Here is a 21702-nt window from a genome sequence, read left to right as displayed (position 1 = left end):
TGTGAGAGCTAGCTGAAATTTGTATGCCCTCATTGCTTCAAATCCATCATCTAAGCCAAAAGGTCTCCAAACAGGGGCCTGACGTGGCCTTGTGTTGCTCCCACTGACACCATTGACAAGGTTCCATTCATTCCAACAGTGGCGCACCAACTCATCCCACTGACGGGGCATTATTTCTTCTGCCGATACCAATGATGGGGCATTATTCCTTCTACCAACAATGAGAGCACTATTCCTCCTCCTACTGACCACAAGCTCATTTTCAACTCCCACTGGCCACAGTCCAAACCCTCCCAAAGTCTGAAGGACTTTGTTTAGAAAGTTTGAAGACCCCTGATCTAAGCAGACAATAAGAGGCATGATCAGCGCAGGCATTGAAAACGATTTATTGAAAAAGGCACACAGTCACGCCCTCCACACAGAATACCAACACAGTCAGTGATCAGACAAAAAAACAAAAAAAAAAAAAAGGAAAAAAAAATAAAAAAAAATAAAAGTATAGAAGTATATAAGGGAGGTGCTTTAGCATTTCTACAGGACTATATACAGGAGTACACACCTGGTCTGGGTACAAGCTACTTTACAAATAGATGGAGGGGTATCATTTTTCTTGTATCCTACAATGCCATGCAAATTATTGGCAAATGGGGGTTAAAATTTGATTTTTCTTCTTGTTTATAACCGTCAACCGCCAGGATTAAAGATGCAGCGCTGTTATGCAGAGACTGAATAATGCAAACCTTTCCATTACACAGAGGTTAAAAATTTTACTGAACTACTATCAACGCCGCTTTCCAAATTGGGAAAACCGGAACTCAAACAAATACATACAACTTAGGGCAATATCAGATGGGGGTGTAAAGATTTTTTTTTTTGTACTGCTCTCCGTGCTTCTGAGAAAAGAGGAGAGCAAAGTCTATTTGTTCTTGTGTTGAGCTGACGCTGTTCAGCATAGGGTAAAACCAAGGTGCGTTTCTAGTAGGGAATGCACAGCATGTCAGATTGCCCATCTGAGAAAGCCCTTATATAACACTATACCTTTAACCACAAGGGCCGTACAACTGAAAAAGCAAATGCCCATTCAATAAGCAATTGTCCCCACAAATTTAACCATTTGGTGTTAACCATTCTAGTATGAAAATTACCAAGAACATTAAACACATAACAATCACCTTGCACCAGCCTTCCTGTGATCATTTATTTTTTATTAACAGTTCGAGTAGAACGGATGCACAGTAACTAGCAGCAACCAGGCTTTAAAAAAAGTCTCATGTAATCTAATCATTTATGATTACTGCTATGAATTACTGCCCCCCCCCCCCTTTTTTTTTTTACACCCTTGAATCCAGTTAAATGTTCAATAAAATGTATTTTTAAATATGGCTAGTATAAATACCCAAACCTGTCTACTGGCTTGCTGTAATACCCATATGAAGCAGCTGTCGCACTGGGGCATTAGGGCAGTCTGCTCTTTTGCTTTGCAAAATGTCAGTCCAACAATAAAAAAACAGCTACAGATGGGGAGCACAAGGATGCACGAAAAGCTGCTGCACCTTCCTTGTTGAATCAGCTTTGCTAGGGGAGATGTTGTGACTAAGCAAAATGTCAGCAGCCATTTTCCCCCCCTATAGTCACTCATTGGATATGAGAGTGGCATTGTCAGAATTACAGGGGGAGAGGGGTACACAGAGGATTCTTGCAGCTTTGAGAATAAGCAAGGATATATTTAAGAGCCCAAGATTAGGATTCTCTTCTGGGGCTTTACTTTGAGTGCATAAATCGGGTTTGCTTTCCAAACCATTGCTTGGTTAACCTAGGCATCAGTATAAAGGTGGTCAAGATGGCACTTTAAATAGGTACATGGTTATACAAGCAACATACCAGTATAAAATGAGAACTGCCATTCCTAAAAGTGCAACAACCAAAGCTGTAATTCTTGTCCTCCAACTACTTAGAATCTCTGATCAGGTGCAAGTATGTTTATTTGACTTGCATATGCTTGTTCCATACAAACGACTCACCAAGTAGTAAAGTATAGGTCAGGAGAGTCTTCAACCAAAACAAAGTCAGTGAAATCAGCTCCCATATTTTTATCCTGACAGATTCCCTTTATGCCAAAGCATACTCGATTAAAAAAAAAAAAAAAAAGTGCGAATTAAAAAGGGAGTCAATACCAAGCAGGAACATAAACATTTAGGCCATTTTTAAAGTGAATCTTTCAGTAACTTCACAACTCTGTAATAATTGCTTGTATGCTATAGCAGAACGTAACAGTATAATAAAAAAAAAAAAAAAAAAAAAAGATGTACCTTAATTCAGTAACAGGCCTTAAGCTCCTTTCAATAAACTGCTTAGGCAGGGTCTCTTAAGCTTTTCTTTAGAAATTTACACTGGGAGTCTGCTTCATTCTAGTCTCCCCCAGTCATGACAAGCTGTTTTTTTTGTATAGCAAGTACCAGAGTGAGACTCTGCAGTAGGAACTAAATACACAAATCTGACTTCACCATCCCTGGGCCAGTCAAGTAAATGCTGGCCCTGAATGTTAACTGGCACCAGCCTACTGCTATAACAAAGATTAAATGTATTCCCAGGAGTAGAGATTTTGTTGAGGAGCTAATACCCTCTTTAGTGCTACACACGAATGTGTACACTTATATATACACACACACACATCTGCTTTAAATTTCTCAAATACAACAGCAGTCTCTTAACAATTCTGTTCTGTGAAATTTTAAAAGTAAACATTTTTAAACATTCACTTGATTTAGGCATTAAAAAAAATAATAATATCACAGAAAATAATGTGGAGAAGCTGCCTAAAACCAATAATTCAGACTTCAGATGTGATCTTCCTACTGGAATTTAGAAGAAATTAGAATCTCCTATAACAGAATTTTTTCTCAGCCCTTATACTGTGGTAGCCACTATCGGGATGTGTCAGACAAGGGATCATAAGGGTCAGAATCAAAGCTGGCCATACACCCTATGATCTGAATATGTAATTTCCTTTAGATTTATCAAAGCAATGCACCCCAGTTTGTTGTTACCAATTATGTAGGGTCCCCTACTATGCAAAAGTTCTAAAGAGGATTGGTTAGATCACATTGCAAAATGTATGGTCAGTTTAAGGGATCATTTACAATTTCATATAGAATGGTCGCTCAATGTTTGAAGTGGTGACATCACACAAATGAGATTCTCTAGGACAGTGATGGCGAACCTTGGCACCCCAGATGTTTTGGAACTACATTTCCCATGATGCTCCACTACACTGCAGTGTCAGAGCATCATGGGAAATGTAGTTGCAAAACATCTGGGGTGCCAAGGTTCGCCATCACTGCTCTAGGGTTTTGGGGCAGTGAGGGAGCAACTACATAGGGTTAATGGCAGCCTCACTGCAATATTTCAAAGTATGAACAGCAGCAGAATTTCCCACCTGAAGCCAGTAAAGCTGGTTTTGCCATTGGTGTGTAGTAAACAGTTAGCTGCATACTGGTTCAAGCCAAAGTACCTACCTCTACTTTGTGCCACATGTGGTCAGAACAGTTTCCAAATATTTTAATATGGGGCAAACTACTACTGCCATTTGCCAGGAATGATCTGTACAAGTAGACAGGCAATTACAGAGTTGGATATTATAGGCCAACCAGGTTATATTTAGTATATATGTTCTGCAAAAAAGCCACACAAAATACCTTAAACAGTTCAAAATGGTCCATAAACCAAAAGCAATATGATGGCATGAGTTTTGTATAAAAATTTTAAGTTTGTGCTTTTGGTAAAATTATTAGCCAATTTACAATACAATTTGCATTACATTCCAAATATATATAGGTTTCATAGTCCAATAACATATACAGTGGACCTCTTGGTTGACAGTCTTTTGCTTTGTTAACAGTTTGACAAAAGAGACTTTCCAGTGCACGTTGGGATAATACTCTACAATGTAACTCCACTAGACAGTGCTAGAGTTACCACTGCGCTGCACCTTTATCCATCTAAACTTCCTCCAAGTCTTAATCTGACTTGTCTCCGTCGTCATCAGGCCGCGGATCCCCATCATGACCATTCTTGTCTTCTTTGGGAAGATGTCCTTGGGAACCTAGTGCAGACAGAGAGAGAAGGCCACTGCTTGCACTGACAGGCAGAGAGGGTGCCTGCAGACCCACAGGTAGAGGGGTGAGAGGGAGGGCTAGAGCCTGTAGCTGAGACAGCTGGTGAACTTGAAGTTGCTGCTGTAAAGCAAGTAAGTAAAGACACATCATAAAAGGGAGTTAAACCAGGCCACAAAAAGGATTACTCAAAAACAGAAAAAACAAAAAACAAAAAAAAACAAAGAAAAACACCAGCCCTTAATTAAAGTGATTATAAAGGCAGAAGGTTTTATCTTTATGCATTAAGATAAAAATCCTTCTGTGTGCATCTGCCCCCCTAATACTTACCTGAGGTTCATCTAGATCTAGAGAGGTTGCAGGTGTTTTGGCTGCCCAGAACTTTCCTCATTGGCCGAGACAGCAGCATGGCACCCTTGGCTCCCGCTGCTGTCAAAGGCAGTCAACCAATGAGGGGAGAAAGGGGACGGGGCTCTGTGTCCAAATGGACATAAGGAGCCATGTCTCGACTTGGGTGTCCCCATAGCAAGCGGCTTGCTGTGGGGGCACTCAAAAGGGAGGGGCCAGAACCAAAAATCCTATATTAAGCGACTCTGAAATTTAACTTAGGCACATCCTTGTGTGTTTAAAAGCAGTCCACGTGAGTGTAGGGCAAAAAAAAAAAAAAAAGGCAAACAAAAGGCTAACAGGCCCAAGAAAACCAACGGGTTAAAAAAAGAGGGGACTCAGACATGCATAGCCACCTGTAAAACCTTATGACTGAGGCCAACATCAGCCAAGGCCTGACTGAACATTCTCCTGGTAAGACCCAAAATGGTTGTCAACCTCAGAAATAAAATATGACCAAAGCAAATCCGTCTGTACTTGTCTCAACCCAGAGCACTAAGGCCTAGTGTAGACTTCTGGTTTGGGGGAAAGCCAAAAGAAAAAAAAAAAAAAAAAAAAAAAAAAGTTGAGCCACTTTCTTGCCACCAGCCCAATGTCCCCCTTAAGCTGCAATAAGCAGTGGAAGGAGGCGTTTAGATGCTGTGACCGTGATGAATATGCTTTGCACTTGTGGCATAGTTGACCTGACTTGGAGATCGGGGGGGGTGGATAAGCGCGCTGAATGCGATACATTCAAGTCTATGGAGGAAGAGTGTTGTAAACACGCAACTATGCGCAATGCACTCAGTTGTGGCGAGTTTGTCAGAAAAAAAAAAAAAAAGGCGGAGGTTAAACAGGTGGTGAGGAGCACATCACTTTCACCACTTATCAGTAGCCTCTGGAGCTTGAGCCAAACACAGATTAAGCATCAGAGGCAAGGATATTTAGACACATATATTTCAATCTACCCCAAGCGTCATTTCTATCTGCTGCCTCATTCCTCTGCTATCGGCATAAGTTATGTGATGGGGAGGGAGCTTCAGCAGAGAGCCTGTTATTGACAGCCTCAGCTCTGTTCCTGTGTGAAAGGGGACTTGTGCTTCTCTCAGGAGATACAATAGGAGTGAGATGGAGTGAGCACTAAACTGTCGTCAAAGCTCTGTTTGCCAATGTCCAATTTCCTAAAAGCAGCAGCATAACCCAACGTTCACAATTACATCATCTGTTCTTTAAAAAAAGGTAGGATTAAGAAACAAGAATTTTGTATAGCTATCTGGGTTATACTGCCACCTACAGGAACATTGGGACAAATAAATGGAAGAACGCCTCAGGCTCTTAGCATGCCTTCGTTTTGTAACAAAGCTTCGCTAGACCATAAAAGTGATATAGTGTGACCCTCCTCTGCCACCGTGTGATCACGCCAATCCTAAAATAACTGTGCTTAACAGCCTCCCACCCAGCAACTGCAAATATATGGCTGGGTATACACTTCCTCCTGAGTGGATGTTCAGGAACGTCCCTCAGAAGGAGGGGGATCTCTCACAGTGGCGCGATCCTGATGCGCTTGTGTCACCTGGACATGGCACACCTCCAATCGGCAGGAGGGCTCTGCGATTGGCCCTTCTGATCACATAACAGCTGTGTGCAATCAGAGCCATCATGTGATGCAAAGAGAGAGCTGGTTGCTAAGCAATCGGCTCAACTCTCCTCACACAGAAGTTGTCAGTGAGGAGAGCAGATCGCTGCAGCCAACCGGTGATCAGCAAGTATGAGGTTTTTTTACACTGATCACCGGCATGCAGTGTCCCCACACAAAGTCCCCAAAATACTGTCCCCACAGTAAAAACAACCTGTCCACATATACAACACCAAAATCATATGTCCCAATGATCATCTGCACACATGTCCGTGATCTGCACACGATCACACAAACCAATTATACACTTAATAGGATTTTTTTTTTAAACCAAAGAAATGTAGCAGAATACATTTTGGCTTAAATTTACGACCAAATTAGATTTTATTGGATTTCTTTTAAAAGTAGAAAATATTTTTCTTCAAAATTTCCGCTCTTTTTTTCACTTATATCGCAAAAAATTTAAATTGATTTATGAACAAATACCACCAAAAGAAAGCTCTATTTGTGTGAACAAAATGATAAATTTAATTTGGGTACAGTGTTGCATGACCGCGCAATTCTTACTGAAAGTGCGAGAGTGCTGAAAGCTGAAAATTGGTCTGGGAAGGAAGGGGGTGAAAGTGCCCAGTAGTGAAGTGGTTAAACACCAATCTGTGTTCCCACAAATAATCATAAGAGTGTAGCACCGCCGAGTGTGACTACTATATACTGCTATTATACAAGTATTTAAAAACATGTAATTGAATGACACCAATGATATTCAAATTAACATGTGAATAGTGGCGATTATATAGGGAAAAAAAAAAAAACCCACACACACTTAAAATGAAAAGGCAAAGTTCTTAAACCAGTTATTCCAGAAAATATCCTTAATTTATGCAGTGCTTGGAAATATCCGACTTTCGGGTCCCACCACGTTGTGAAACAATAGCGCTTATAAAAAAAGTTTAACCACCACGTGCTCCCTACAGGTTCTCAAGGCTCTAACCTCCAATTTGTAGTCCTGGATAGGAAGAAGAGAAAGATGGTATCGGCAGCCTGGAAAATGCAGCATTAAAAATTATGGCAGTATGAATACCTGAGGCATCTTAAAAGGGCACCACACCTCCGATATTCCCTGGAGGCTGTATTTGGCATTCCAAGGGAGACCCCTGTGGACAGATGCTAAAGTAGTCCTGCAGACAGCAGCCAAAATCCAGCAGGATTTGTTTTATACATGCCTACACATTCCAAATTAGAAGTGAGAGTTCTGGGACCCTGGTGGGAGCACATTGTGTTCAAATTCAAGCACTATTGTTTGAGTCACAATGCTGTGGGATACAAAAGTCAAATATTTTCAAGCAATGCATAAGTGAAGGATATTTTCTGGAAAGACTAACTTTATTTTATAATTTTTTGTTAAGTTTTAATATCATAAATCACAACTATTCAAATATGGTAGGTTATTAATCTGGATATTAGTGGTGGTTATTCTAATGCACATTTAAAAACACGCAATTTAAATATCTATATCTCTACATCTCTATATCTATCCCACTCAGCAGCGCTATACTCTTATAATTAAAGCGCAAGACCATAATGAACTCCAAGAAAATGATTTTATCGTGGGGGGAAAGAAAATAAGGAATCCTGTTTACACTCTTAAAGTGGTTGTAACCCATTATGTATTACTTACCTTAGATTGAAGCCCCCGTAGCATTTCTCATTCACCGCTCCAGCGACATCACTCCCAGAGTTACTTCCGGGTTTTCACGGGCTCCGGCACCGATTGGCCAGAGCAGCGATGACACCACTACCCCGTAAGCCACCACTAATGGCAGTGTCTAACAGCGTGATGTCAGCACATGCAAATACAGGGGATATCTCCTAAACCGTTCAAGTTTAGACGATATCCAGGACAGCTACAGGTAAGCCTCATTATAGGCTTACCTGTGGCAAAGAGTGTGTTGTAAGGGTGTACAACCACTTTGAGGGACAAAAATCAAAAACACATGGTATGCCCAAAGAACAGTCCAACTGACTGGATCCTGATTGGATAACCCACCGGTGAGAATTTCCAGCACTCCAGGGACAACCAAATGGCCCAGAGCTCCAAAATGGAGATAGGATTCCTCTGGCTTCCTAGTTTCCTGCCCCAACAAGATGTTTGGGATTACCACCTAGCTTAATATGCTGGTTTGCACTGTGAAAATGCTCCAAGAGATTGGATTGCTCCAACTCCAGAGCTGGACTTGTGATCCCCCAGGCCAAAGATAACCTGTTACTCGGCAACTGGTGAATAGATTTGTGCCGTAACTCAACCGATTTGTCCCACAATGAGAGGATGTTCAGTTGCAGGGGCCTGGAGTGGAATTGAGCAAACAGGACTACCTCAAAAGGATTCTGCCATCAGTGACCCATAACCCCACACAAAAGTTTGTCAACTCAAGACAGGTCAGGGAGAAGAAAGTTTGAAATTTCTCTTGCTGAAGAAAACTTGCACTCGAGTTATGTCTAGGATATTCCAGGCAAGGAGTTGGCTCCAAAACTGAATTCTGCAAATCAAAGATGGGATGAACACCCCCTTTTGGTTTGCAATAAAGTCCCAGAAACCTTTTTTCCCAGTAATTAGGACAATAACCACCCTATCCAGAAGACCTGCAAGGGCTGCATTTCAGTCTGCTAACCTATGTGGTCACACAAGAAGGTTGAAAGCCAATAAGTGGAAAAGTGGCGAGGGGAACTTGTTTGTAAAAATTGGAAACCAGCTCCTAGACCGAGACACCTAGCCAATACCATCTGTCCAGATGTTCGCAAGGTCTAACAAATGATTCCCCCCACTATGGAAGAGTGGGGGGCAGGTGTCACTTCATGCTAAAAGAGGAATTGTCCTCAGGTTCATGTGGCTTTGCTGCAATTTCAGAAAGTGCACCAAAACAGAGGAACATAATAGAAGTCTACGACAAAGAGCAGCTAACCTGCACAAAAACCATGGGTACACTGCACTACACCTGCACTGAAGGAGAACTGCACCAAATCAGCGTAAAGGTGCCTCAGTGAATGCAAAAGGAGCTTGGTAGTAATGTAGGGCAGCCAGCAAGCACTCAAAGCGGTCTACAAACAGGGTGATCGCTTTTAGGAGTTTAATACATTCCCTCAATGTTTGATACACCAACATCACAGCCATAGAAAACTGCAATGGAAGGCTGGCCGGGGGGGGGGGGGGGGGGGGGGGAAGAAAAAAAAAAAAAAAAAAAAAAAAACACTCAAAAAGATTTGACAATGTCCAAATGTTTATCTAGGAGATTCTTATGAATGGATTCCTGTAAAGGATTCGCCAGTGCTTATTCAATTCTCACTTTGATTTTGGGGCACATAACACGTTTTCCAGTCCCCGTACAGGACATCAAATACATTTTAAAGACTCTTGGCTGGGTTCACACTATTGCTGCATCCAATTCGCAATAGCAGGCTATTTTGACCAGTTTGCTGCAGCAGGTCCGGTGCGTTTTGCACAAAAAATGCTGTGCGTCTTTTGGCCCATTTCAGGTCCAAATTCAGCCCAAAATTCAGGCTGAAATTGTACCCGAAAACAGTGAACCAGACCCCTGCTGTGAGCTGCATGTTGCTCATATGTGAACCGAGCCTAAGAGAACCCAGTCTAGCTTGGAAGGAAATGGCAGCTGCCTGCGAGTCCGCAGGGGCAACATGATCCAGCAAGGATTCTTAAAACTCTGCAGGCCAACCCAGGAACTGTTAAGAGGACCCTGAACTGGAGGGCCTGACACAATGGCATTGCTCCCATTATGACTGGGTTCCAATATGCAACACGCTTGGCAAAACAACTTTGCTCAGAACACCAGGTAAAATCTTGGGTACTCAAGAAGCAACTGCTAAAAACAGGATGTGTTCAAAAAGTAGGAAGCAAGGAAGGTGGCAACAGGAACTAACTCAATTGCCCATCTCCTGCAAACAGAAGAATTGTGGGAAAGTGCTACCTCACACTGAATGAGAAAGTGTGGAGAATGTACTTGGGACCCTACAGCATTGTAACGCTTTCAGGGAAAACATAGGAAAAAGGAATAATTGCGCCCAATCTTTTTAATAAAAGAAATAGCTTCTTATGCTCAGCCCACATGGCCTACTCATAAATGAGATTTGAGAGAGACGGGCACACCAGGGGCTGTGTCATGGCTCTGCAAATCACTCCATGGCTAACAGTACACAAAAGGTCTAGAAAGCACACAACACAGACCCCAGTGCCCAAAGGTTACATTCCAGACAGGCTCAGCTAACCTCCGATTTAGCGGGTTCTGGATACAGCCTTGAAAGCTAATGCCGAGGATAAAAACAAACAAATCTGGATAGCTACAAAAAGACAATCTTAAGCAGCATGTAAAGAAGGATCTTAAATAAAGAAAATATATGGTTATTATGGTAACATTTTCTCATTAAAGTGGCAGGTATAATGTCAGGTTGGTATTTTTTTTCCCCGCCAGTGTCAAAATTAGAGGTCGACCGATATGGGTTTTTCTCTGGCCGATGCCGATGCCGATATTTAGAAATCATAGCGGCCGATAGCCGATATATGATGCTGATTTTTTTGGGCCGATATGTTAGGCCGATTTTATTTTATTTATTTATTTTTAATCCCCCTTGATCTAACATACCTTTCCCACTGGGGCGTTTTTTAAGGCACTTTTGGGCTAAAAATAAGCTGTAAAGTGCCTGCAAAATGGCTCCCCTGCAGTCTGTGTGAAAGACAGAGTGCTTTCACACTGAGGCGATGCGCTGGCAGGATCTTAAAAAAAAAAAGTCCTGCAAGCAGCACGTTTGGAGTGGTGTATACCGCTCCTCCACCACTCCTGCCCATTGATATGAATGGGCACCACTGCCGAAGCGCATGCAATGCGATTTGGCAGCGGTGCTTCATGGGCGCATTTAACCTCTTCCTTGGCCGCTAGCTGGGTTATATGTGCCCCACTAGCAGCCAAATAGCACCGCTAAAATGATGGTAAAGAGCCGCTAAAACTTGCGTTTTACCATCAACGTCTGCCCGCTCCAGTGTGAAAGCAGTCTTCATAAGTGATACAGAAAATTTCTTACACTTAAAGCGGAGGTCCACCCTAAAATGGACCTTCCGCTCATCGGATTCCTCCCCCCCTCCGGCGCCACAATTGGCACCTTTCAGGGGGGAGGGGGGTGCAGTTACCTGGATAATCCAGGTAACTGCACCCACTTCCGGGCTAGCTCTTTGCGGAAAGGGGCGTAGATTATGCCCCTTTCCGCAAGTGCCCGCCCCCTTCCCCAAGTGCCCCGCTGCCTGCTGGGAAGCACACAGATCCCAGAGGCAGCGGGGACCGTCCTCATTGCGCAGCGCGGCTCGCGCATGCGCAGTAGGGAACCGGGAAATGAAGCCGAAAGGCTCCATTTCCTGATTCCCATACCCAAGATGGCGGCGGCGGCAGCACTCGAGTGTCGATCTAGAGATCGGCTTCGGGTGCCGACATCGCGGGCGCGCTGGACAGGTAAGTGTCACTATTTTAAAAGTCAGCAGCTGCAGTATTTGTAGCTGCTGGCTTTAAAAAAAAAAAATAAAAAAAAACGCGGAGTCCCGGCGGACTCCCGCTTTAAACATTTATTAAACAAAACAAACCTCCAATCAGTTTACTTGTATGTATGATCTAGATAAAAAAAAAAAAAACCTATGTATTAAATAAAAACGGGTAGTCAACACTTTTGGACAAAAAAAAAAAAAAAAAAAAAAATAAAAAAAAGGGCTAACTTTACTGTTTTTATTTTATTTTTATTTTTTAAATGGTGTATTTTTTCCCAAAAAAATGCATTTGAAAGACCTCTGTGCAAATGCCGTGTGACATAAAATATTGCAACAACCGCTATTTTATTCCCTAGGATCTCTGCTAAAAAAAAATATATAATTTTTGGGGAGTCTAAATGATTTTCTGGCAGAAAATACAGGATTTTTATTTGTAAGCAACAAGTGTCAGAAAAGATTTAGTCTTTAAATGGTTAAACTGAGAACTTCTACACAGAGATGACTTCATTCATTCAGAAGTGTAAACATTGTATCATTTAGTTCTTTTCTTGGCAGTCTGCCCAGAGAGGAGGAAAGTGTTGCTATGACGACTCAGGCAACTCACACTGACTTCTTACAGAAGTCATTTCAAAGTCCCGCTGTAGAATCGGCTTTTTATCAACACAATCTGAATGCCGATTATTTAAAAAACGGCAAATATCGGCCGATATATCGGTCGACCTCTAGTCAAAATCCTTCTGTGGGTGGCAGTATAATCCAAAAGTTTGTGAAACTTGTGTCCCTCAACAAATGGGACATTATACAATTTTATTCCTCTTATTGACAGATTTCTGTAAAAATGCAACTGACCTTATGAAATGCAGGCAACAATTCCCTGGCTATTAGGCTCAACACTGGAACGTTCTACCAGTCAAAGCTCCAACACATCAGGATAGTGTTGAAATCTGCCCACTAGTTTCCTGTACATTCTTACTGACCAGTAAAGCCTCATACGCACGCAATGAGAATAGCGGACGTATGATAGTCCGTTTTTTGTTTGCATGCTGGTTTCATACCGAAAATTACGTTTTCTAAAGTTACGAAAATTCCCGGACGACAGAATACAACTTCGAAAGTAATGCAATGTATTCTTTATTGTTATTTTTTCAGACAAGTACTGTACCGATTAAAACAAATAGTTCTGGCATCGTTACGAGAAGCAGTGTACTAACTAGATGTGTACTAGATCAAGGTACGATTGCGTCGAAAGTGGAGTTTGTCTGATTTTCTCATGTGTACTAGGCATAAGGCTACCCATCACAGTGATGGTCAATAGAAGCGTATGCAATGTAGAAGGTTCCAACACTAGCAGTTAAAGATTTGAAGCTTTGCTAGTCAGAACATCTTACATTTGAGGTACATTGTCTTCTATTCCTAATGCTAGAGAAAAGACATTATCCACTAATAAGCATAAAATATATAGTCCAGCAGTGACAGCCTTCCCACCCAGTGAAAACTGCCTCCTTTAAAACAATTAAATTATAACAAAAAGGGACAAGGGCCCATTTTAGTATGTTTGTAATTGTAATACAGTGTCAGACATGTCAAGTTAAAGAGAAGAGCACACTGAATGCAAGTTTATTTTTCCCCCATCAAAAACACTACAAGTTTATGTTTTTCCTTTCAACAAGCCAGAAAAACACTAACATACACGAATAATGGAATTCAGTTCTGGAGCAGTCACTTGCTTTGCTCTCTCAATGGCTCCCAGGACTTGTTGCTGATGCTGCAAAGAGAGAATTAAGATCAGTACAGAGATAGACAAAAATAATTGAGCATGTATTAATACTATTAGTACTAATGTTTTATTACACCAAGGCAACATACACATTTAAAGAACTTTTTAGCTAAAGCCAGATAAAAAAGGAGGAACTGTATCACACTATCCGTTTTATGGTTTTTAAGTTTTCTATCCCTTAACTATGCAGTAACATAAAACATACCTCTTGGGAGAGGTAAGGCAAAACCTGGGCGCAAATGCCATTTAACCTTTTGACAATTTCAGCCTGGAAAAAGAGAAAAATTATTTAACAATGCATAAATATGTGAAAACAACAAAAGAAATATAGTGTCAATCTTTCGGTAATTTTCTGCACAAAACATAAAAATGCTGGCATTAAGACCCCTTTCACACTGGGGCACATTGCAGGTGCTACAGAGCTAAAAATAGCTCTTGCAAAGCACCCTGAAACAGCCGCTGTGGTGCGCTGGCAGGACTGTAAAATAAATAAAGTCCTGCTAGCAGCATCTTTGGAGCGGTGTATACACAGTTCCTGCCCATTGAAATCAATAGGGTAGCGCAGCTATACCACCAGCATAGCGCTTGCAGTAGTTTTAACCCTCTCGGATACCACCTCATTTGCCATCTTGTGGACATCCATCTCTTGTGACCTTAACCTGACTTTCACCGGTCCATCCCTTCCAGCCAGTTTCATCTTTCAATCCAAAAGACACGTGATTGGTAACAAGGGTTCACTGCTTGAACATCAGTATTCTTGGACAAAATCCCTAGTTTATTTTGCAAGTACACACGTGAAATAAATTCTAGCTCCCAGAATTCAATGGTCTCCACATACGTGCATATTTGCATGTAAAAGACTGACCGGAAACCCAGATTTTTTTTTTTTTTTTTAAACTGTTCCATGTGCCTTTTTGTACAGGCACCTCAAGAACAATGGTCTGCATTTACAAAAAACAAAAAGGAAAGGTTCAGCTACTGGGCATTTTCACCTCCTTCCTGCCCAGGGCAATTTTCAGAGTTTTTGGCCGTTGCACTTTGAATGAAAATTGCGTGAGAATGCAACACTATACCCAAATTATATTTTATAAAAAAAAATAAATAAATAAATAAAGTGTCACACATGGCGCTTTCCTTTGGTGATATTTAATCACTGCTGGGTTTTTAAAATTCATAGTTTGTTATACAATTTTGCAAACTGGTCATTTCTCTCCTTAACTGATGTGCACCAATGAAGATACACTAATGGGCTCTGACAGGCAGCACTAATAGGAGACACTGATTGGCAGCACTGGTGGGACTGCACCGATAATCAGGACACAGATGAACAGTGCCAATGTCCCTTTAACACAAGCCAGTTATCGGCTCTCCTCTCTTCTCACACTGTCAGCATGAGGAAAGAAAATCCTATGACCGACTTGTGTTTACCACATGATCAGCTGTGTCCAATGACAGCTGATCACAGATGTAAAGGGCCACTGCGTTTGGCTCTTTACCCCTATCAGCTGAATCCGAAAAAACTCAGCAATCACAGAGCATGCAGGCAGCATACAATCACAGGAGGGTGTGAATGGAGGTTCTCCCGGAAAAGTAAGCCCACACTGTAGCAGTCATTTGGCTATAGCCCCAGCGGGATAGGGTTAATTAAAAACCTTACAATGTTAATGAAGGTGTGAAGAGGAAGAATGGCGAAATATATGCAGATTATGCCAGACATTGCACATCCAACCTAGCAACCTGCAATGCTCTACTTCCCAGGCATGCATTTTAATAATAAGTTTGGAGACTAGTTTGTTTTAACCACTTCCTGTCCTTGGACCACACAATATACAGCTTTGAATGAGAGCGGTTACACCAGTATGGCAGCAACTGCAGCCATTATCCGGATACTGTTCTTCAGAACAGGCAATGGGTTTTCTGGTATGGTAAAAGTGATTGAACATCTCTACAGCTGTCCGATCACGTTCACTAGCGACAGAAGGGGCTGCTGAAAGCACCCATTTGCATCCGGTGCACTGAATAATGTCAGAAATCAGAATCGTCAAGGTTTTACTTCCAGTTTTGTTTACAGGCCATTACTGCTTATAAAGCAGCCAAACAATCTGTTTGATAGGCTGCTTTGGAGGACAAAGGAAACATCTGGGATCTAATAGGCAAGTGGTAGATAGACACACACACACACACACACACACACACACACACACACACACACACCCTCTATGTACAATTTAATGTACCATATAGTTTGTCACCACTCCACATGTGTGTGCAATTTTGACATGTGACAGGTTATGTATCCATTTACACATCAAAATATTTTCTATTTAACCAAAACATTGGGTGATTATGCATTTGTGTACATCAAAATTCATTAGTGTATTTTTTTTTTTCCTCAGAAAATTTTCGTTTGATAAACCACTGTGCAAATGACATGTGACATACAAAATTTCAGCACCTGCCATTTTTTTTCTGCAGTGTCTCTTTCAGAAAATATTGTTTAGGAGTTCTAGGTAATTTTCTAAGAATGCCATGCATTCCTATCTGTATTGAGAGGATACAATATCTCAGGACCCCCATTCTCACTGGGTAATGCACACAATCACCTGGGCTACTTTTCTAGGAGCAAGGATGTCAATTTCAAATTCACAAGTCCTTTTACAGAACTATTTTCAGCTTCCACATAAGCCTATTCTAACCTTGTAATTCATTCAATTCTTTGCCCTTCTAAGAACTTTCCCATTGGGTGACATTTCTAAATCTGTTCTACATGAGAGGGTGCTGAAAGGGGAAAAGAGACCAACCAATAGAATTCACTTTTTCTAACAAAAAAGAAAACATTCTCTCCAGGGTAAAGTTTGGAAGTAATGCAGCTGGAATCTAGTAACTAATACAGAAGCACTTGGACATAGGAAGACATTTTCCCTGATAATTGGCCTCTGAATGCAATAAATCTAAATTCGGCAGACAGAAAGGGAATATCTCATCCAAATCCTAAGCTAGATGTGGGATTTTGAACAACTTTTGTAATACTTTTGTGATCCAAAGACATCTGACGATTGTGAGTCTATGCAACTGATTCAGAACAGCTGTGCAGCCAGGTTATTGTGGTGGTTATGGTCTGTGTCTTATGTGGAAGTTCCCAGGCCTACAAAAACAGTTTTGTTGGCAAGACGTCTGGCAAATCTGTACAAAATTCCCAGTTAGTTATAGAAGATGGCTAGTTCAGGGGGTCATATTTAAAGGATGCAGACAACATCTTGTAATATATCATTTGAAAAACGCAGCCATCATACAGAAAATTACAGAAGTCTACCCAAATGGCACTGCATTGTGCTTACCTGTTTGTGCATTTCAATGTTCAGGCCATAGGACATCTCATAATACTGAAGAGAACAGAAATTCTGTTAATAATCAGAGAATACATTGATGTATATGAATAACGACAGACAATATTGAAAGAATTTTTCTTCCATAACACATTACTTTACCTACCAAGAAAAACACACATTTGTCAAATACATTGGGATCATGCTAAATGATATACAAATTATGTCCCCGAATACAGGAAATGTGCGTGCAAATGCTCGATTTTACAATGGCAAACCAAGCCGCTTAAGAATTTCAGTACCATAAAATTATCGTGGTATAACACGCACTTTCTCCCCTGAAAATAGGGGGCAAATCACAGGTGCATGTTATACGGCGATAGTGTACCTCGGAGGGGGAAGGAAGGGGGATGAGCGCCCACTGGAATTTTACTCCCGTGTCACACGCAGTACCGCCTCCGCCCCCGGCATTGGACCAGTGTTCTGTCTATCACAGGAGCTGGTCCAATGCCAATGGCGGGACTGTGTGCGAGAGCCTAGTAAACAGGAGATGACTGCTCGGTGATTTCCTGCACTGTTCGGGCTGCAGATGGACATTGGTCAGTCAGGCTGCACATGGGCACCAATCAGGCTGCATTTATTTGCACTGACCTGTAATTTTCTTAAAAGTTGTTTATTTAAAAAATAGGTTTTCCTAAAATAGGTTTTCATAAAATGAAGGTGCATGTTAAACGCTGATAATCCGTTAATTTCTCAACAATAGTAATCCATTGAAAGGACCACTTGATAAGTGGTCCCTGCAAGAGTGGTACATTCTTATATACAGAGGGACCATGGTGAACAAACAGCCACCCTCTGTAGGAGGCAGAGAGCAACAAAATGTCACAGCATTTGATGCTTCAGCATAGGGTTTTTTTTTACCTTAATGCATGGGGGGCAGGGTGGAATTGAATAAAAAAACTAAAAACCCCAACACGTTAAAGGAGGCACCAAGCAGTTTAACCAGTTCATGTCTATCCTGTAGCAGTTGTACAGCTACAGGGTGGCACCTTTGCGACGGAAAAAATATATATGTTTTATTTCACCCATACACACGTGACCTGGCTCTCCTGGGTAGAGTGAGCACACATAGCAGGAGCCCAGCACTGGGTACCGGACTACATTCAACTCATAAAGTTTACTGTGCCTGATTACTTTTTTCTGAACTCACAACTTGCCAATAAGTACAGTTCATTTGCGTTCTAAGCAATGTTTCCACAAGTCTCCATATGTGGGCATTACATGCATTTCCCCCTCCCATACTTCAACACGCTGCTCTGCAATGTTAGTACAGGTCCTTCTGAAGTTCACAAAAAAAAAAAAAAAAAAAAAAAAAAAAAAAAAAAAAAGATTACCTACACACTCCATATTATAAGATGCACAGTACATTTTTTTTTTTTTATCAGCGGCCCACCTACCATGATGTGGTTCAGTGAAAGAGGTGCTTTAAAGCCCATTTGAACCGTCTGATTTTAAAATAGGCTTATTTTGCAGTAATTATGCTGCTCTTATTTATTTATTTTTATTTTATGTGCTACAGCAAAGGTTAAATTAACCTGTGCAGGCAGCATGTTGGAGAATTGGACAAACACCACAACAGCCCAAGTTTCCAGTGGGCCTACTACAAGCCTCCTGCACAGGCTCCAATTAAGGGAGTGAACGTGCAGTTGATTGATGCAATGTGCAGGGAGCATGTAATGGTTTCCATACACTAGATGCAAAAGCGTTCAAAAAAAAAATAAAATAAATAAATAACTGCCATCTGGACCATTTGTCTTTTTTTTTCTCCAGTTAATGGGCACAAATAGAATTTATTTTTTTTCTCAAGTCAAAAACTAAGAAAAAAAAAAAACCCACCACAGAGACCACGAAGGAACTAGTAGGAAATTAACGAATAATAAACTAAAAGGGTAATGGGTTTCTCACCCGTTAAACACTGAAATGTTCACACCTCCCATATGTGACAAAACGAATAAATAAAAAATAAAAAACTGGATTTGTATCCATTGAACAATTGTTCAAAATTTGGTCATTACACGATAACACCATCGTTTGCTCTCATGACCAAGTGTAAATTATTCAAAAAACGAGTTTGAACAGATCCAGGGGTGTATACTACCTATGCCACTTGACCTCCAATGGTGATCTAAAAACAATTCGATATGCTAAGAGACAAATTTGGACTGCTGGCCTCACTATTTTTCCCGTTCTCTTCAGCTCCGTGAAGCTTTTAGAACGCAATTCTCAGCAGGTTTTACCCCACTTGAAATGAACCCCTTTGTGGCCAGAATACGTAGCTCGGACCCCCCCCCCCCCCCAAAAAAATAAAAATAAAAACTGATATCTACAATATGTTACTAGCGCCCTCGGCGTGCAGGTCAGCCTATGCAAAGGGGTAAAGGGGTAAGTGGGAGGAAAATGTTGAGGCACTTGAGGATGAGGAATGGAGTGAAGACCTAGATCATTGTAAACTGGTATCCACCAAATTGTCAGATCGACTCACACAGATATATATCACCCATCTGGCATACCTTACCCCAACTAGAGTGTCGAGGTACAGACAGGACCAAACAGCCAACTGTCCCATGTGCACCCAGGCTTCGGGCACATTCTACCACCTGATCTGGGATTGTCCTAAGATGCAGGGCTTTTGGGTACAAGTAGTCCATTTCCTGCACGGCACTATGGGATCCCCCATCACATTAAACCCCAAATCGTGCCTACTAGGAATATACCCAGAACCAGACAAATTCATCAAGATATTCCTAAATGAACGCTGTCTGCTAGAAAAAACGTGCAGCGCTTCTTCCGAAACACTTTGCAGGCGCTTCAGCAATGGTGCCTATGCATTCCAATGGGCAGGGGCGGTGGAGGAGCAGTGTATACACCTCTCCTTCACTGCCCCAAAGATGTTGCTTGCAGGGCTTAACGTCCTGCAAGCGCAATGCCCCAATGTGAAAGCACTCTGGCTTTCACACTGGGACTGCAGATAAGGCATTTGTCAGGCACTATTTTTAGCGCTAAAGCGCCCGAAGACGCCCCAGTGTGAAAGGGGTCTTAGTACCCTGTTTCCCCTAAAATAAGACCTAGTGTGATTGTCGGTGATAGCTGTAATAAAAGCCCTACCCCCCAAATAAGCCCTAGTTAAAGTCCTTGTAGGTCTTCTTTTCAGGGTAGGGCTTATTTTTGAGGAAACAGGGTAGGGCTTATTTGGGTGGTAGGGCTTATATTGCAGCCAACACCGACAATCACGCTAGGTCTTATTTTAGGGGAAACCGGGTATACACAGTCCTGACTGCTTCAGAGGGCAGTCAATCAAAATAGAAGCATCAGAACTTTGAGTTATGACACTGTAGAATTAGGTCACCTAACAGTGCAGTTCACTACAGAAATGCAACAAAGGGCTAAGCTGCCAATAGACAGATAACTGGGAAAATTCAGCAGGGACCTGCTGAATTATAATACGTGTGTGGCTGTCTGCTCGACACAAGTCGATCAAGCCGAGAAAAATTGATCATTGGCTACAGCTGGTGATCCGTGTATAATGATAGTACTGAACCCGCTGTCAGAATACAAAATCGCAGCAGGAGTTGGAGATTCCTCCATCAACCTCATTTGTACAGAGGGATCCCACTGGCTGAAAAAAAAAAAAAAAAAACTCGTCGTTGGCCAGCTTTGAGCCAAGTTGAAATCTGGGCTGCTAAATGAGAAATTACTATGCCGCCAACACCATAATAATGTTCTAACTTACAGTAAATATACCACTGTAACCTGTTGTCTGAAACGGTTAAAATACAAACAATGACCCCCGTCTGGGAAGCTGCCCCCTTCACCTCCTCCCCAGAGTCTGACCTCTTTGTCTTACAAGTCCCAGAAAGGTTTTTAGGCAGATTTACACTCTGCCCTGGCCCTCCCCCCTCCCCATCCTGTAACAAGCAGCTGTCTGGAAGAGTGAATGAATGGCATAACCCCACAAGAGAGGGATAAGCCAGGAGACCTGCTGAGAGGGGAAGGGGGGGGGGGGGGGGGGTGGAATTATTTTTTGGCAGGCAGCTATGCACTACTCAAGCTCCAGTTTTTCCTGCTTCCATCTCTTGGAAAGGCTACAGCCATCCAACGTAACCCATTCCTTCCCAGCACTGATGAAGACAAGCTGCCTTACACTTGTGGAAAGACATTTAGGCAGGATAGTAACCAGAAATAAAGAATCCGTGCACACAAGCTCTGCTTGTTTATGCTTAGAATTGTTATGGTCCCTTGAGGTGAATTTTAGGAGGGAAGGATCATTACTCCATATACAAACAGGAAGGTTTCTGTAATTGCCCTCAGGGGTTAAAGGGAAGCAGGAACATTGCTGGCTGCTTAACCATCTGCAGCTACATCTTGGCAGACATAATTAAAGACCTAATTGCCCTGAACTGAGGGAGTAAAGAGCTTCTCCAAGGGGATAAAAATGAGGAAGGCCTCCTAAATTGATCACAAAACTCTTGGCACCAGAGAAGCTGGCCTCTTTAGCAAGTACTGTACTACCATGGGTCAGAAATGTGCACAAAGTCAGAAACACTTTTAACAACCAGGGCTTCAATGAAACAAAGAATACTATGCCACAATTGAGAGGCACTTGAAGGTAAACTATTTGAAAATTTATGGTGAAAATAGCAAAGAGAAAACAAAAACAATGAACCTAGATAGAAAGCTGCACATCAGTTCACTGACAAAACACTTTGTTTTATCTGAAATATAGCACGTTTTATCGGTGCTATAGGGGGGGGGGGGGGGGGGGAAGAGCTCCAGCATGTTCAGATCCTGGTGTGAACCCACCTGATCCTGTCAGTGTGCAGAAACAGCTACCTAGTGGGATAGTTTAGGTGGGTCCAGACCAGGTCCCTCACAAGGGACTCCTTACA

At 41.9% G+C, this 21702-nt stretch overlaps 1 protein-coding gene across 4 annotated transcripts in view; it reads right to left on the bottom strand.

Annotated features, from left to right (window-relative positions):
* Positions 1–362: 362 nt before the first annotated feature.
* TLE5 (TLE family member 5, transcriptional modulator) overlaps positions 363–21702 on the bottom strand; it is a 37897-nt gene continuing 16557 nt past the window's right edge. Inside the window, exons 4-7 of one of the 4 annotated variants that reach the window (XM_077475590.1) lie at positions 16769–16831; positions 13636–13698; positions 13344–13418; positions 363–4232 (exon numbers count right to left, since the gene is read on the bottom strand). In XM_077475590.1, the coding sequence (XP_077331716.1) occupies positions 4017–4232; positions 13344–13418; positions 13636–13698; positions 16769–16831 (417 nt within the window). In that variant the 3' untranslated portion in view covers positions 363–4016. Of the gene's footprint in view, positions 4236–13343; positions 13419–13635; positions 13699–16768; positions 16832–21702 lie in introns of all 4 variants that reach the window. The other 3 variants (XM_077475589.1, XM_077475592.1, XM_077475591.1) reach the window with 3 other exon arrangements.

Source organism: Lithobates pipiens, unplaced genomic scaffold, assembly GCF_037356315.1.
Source record: "Lithobates pipiens isolate NorthernLeopardFrog02 unplaced genomic scaffold, aLitPip1_a1.2 Scaffold_13, whole genome shotgun sequence".
Classification (NCBI taxonomy): Eukaryota; Metazoa; Chordata; class Amphibia; order Anura; family Ranidae; genus Lithobates; species Lithobates pipiens.
Note: the sequence above shows the minus strand (reverse complement) of the source record. Positions and strands in the feature narration are given on the sequence as shown.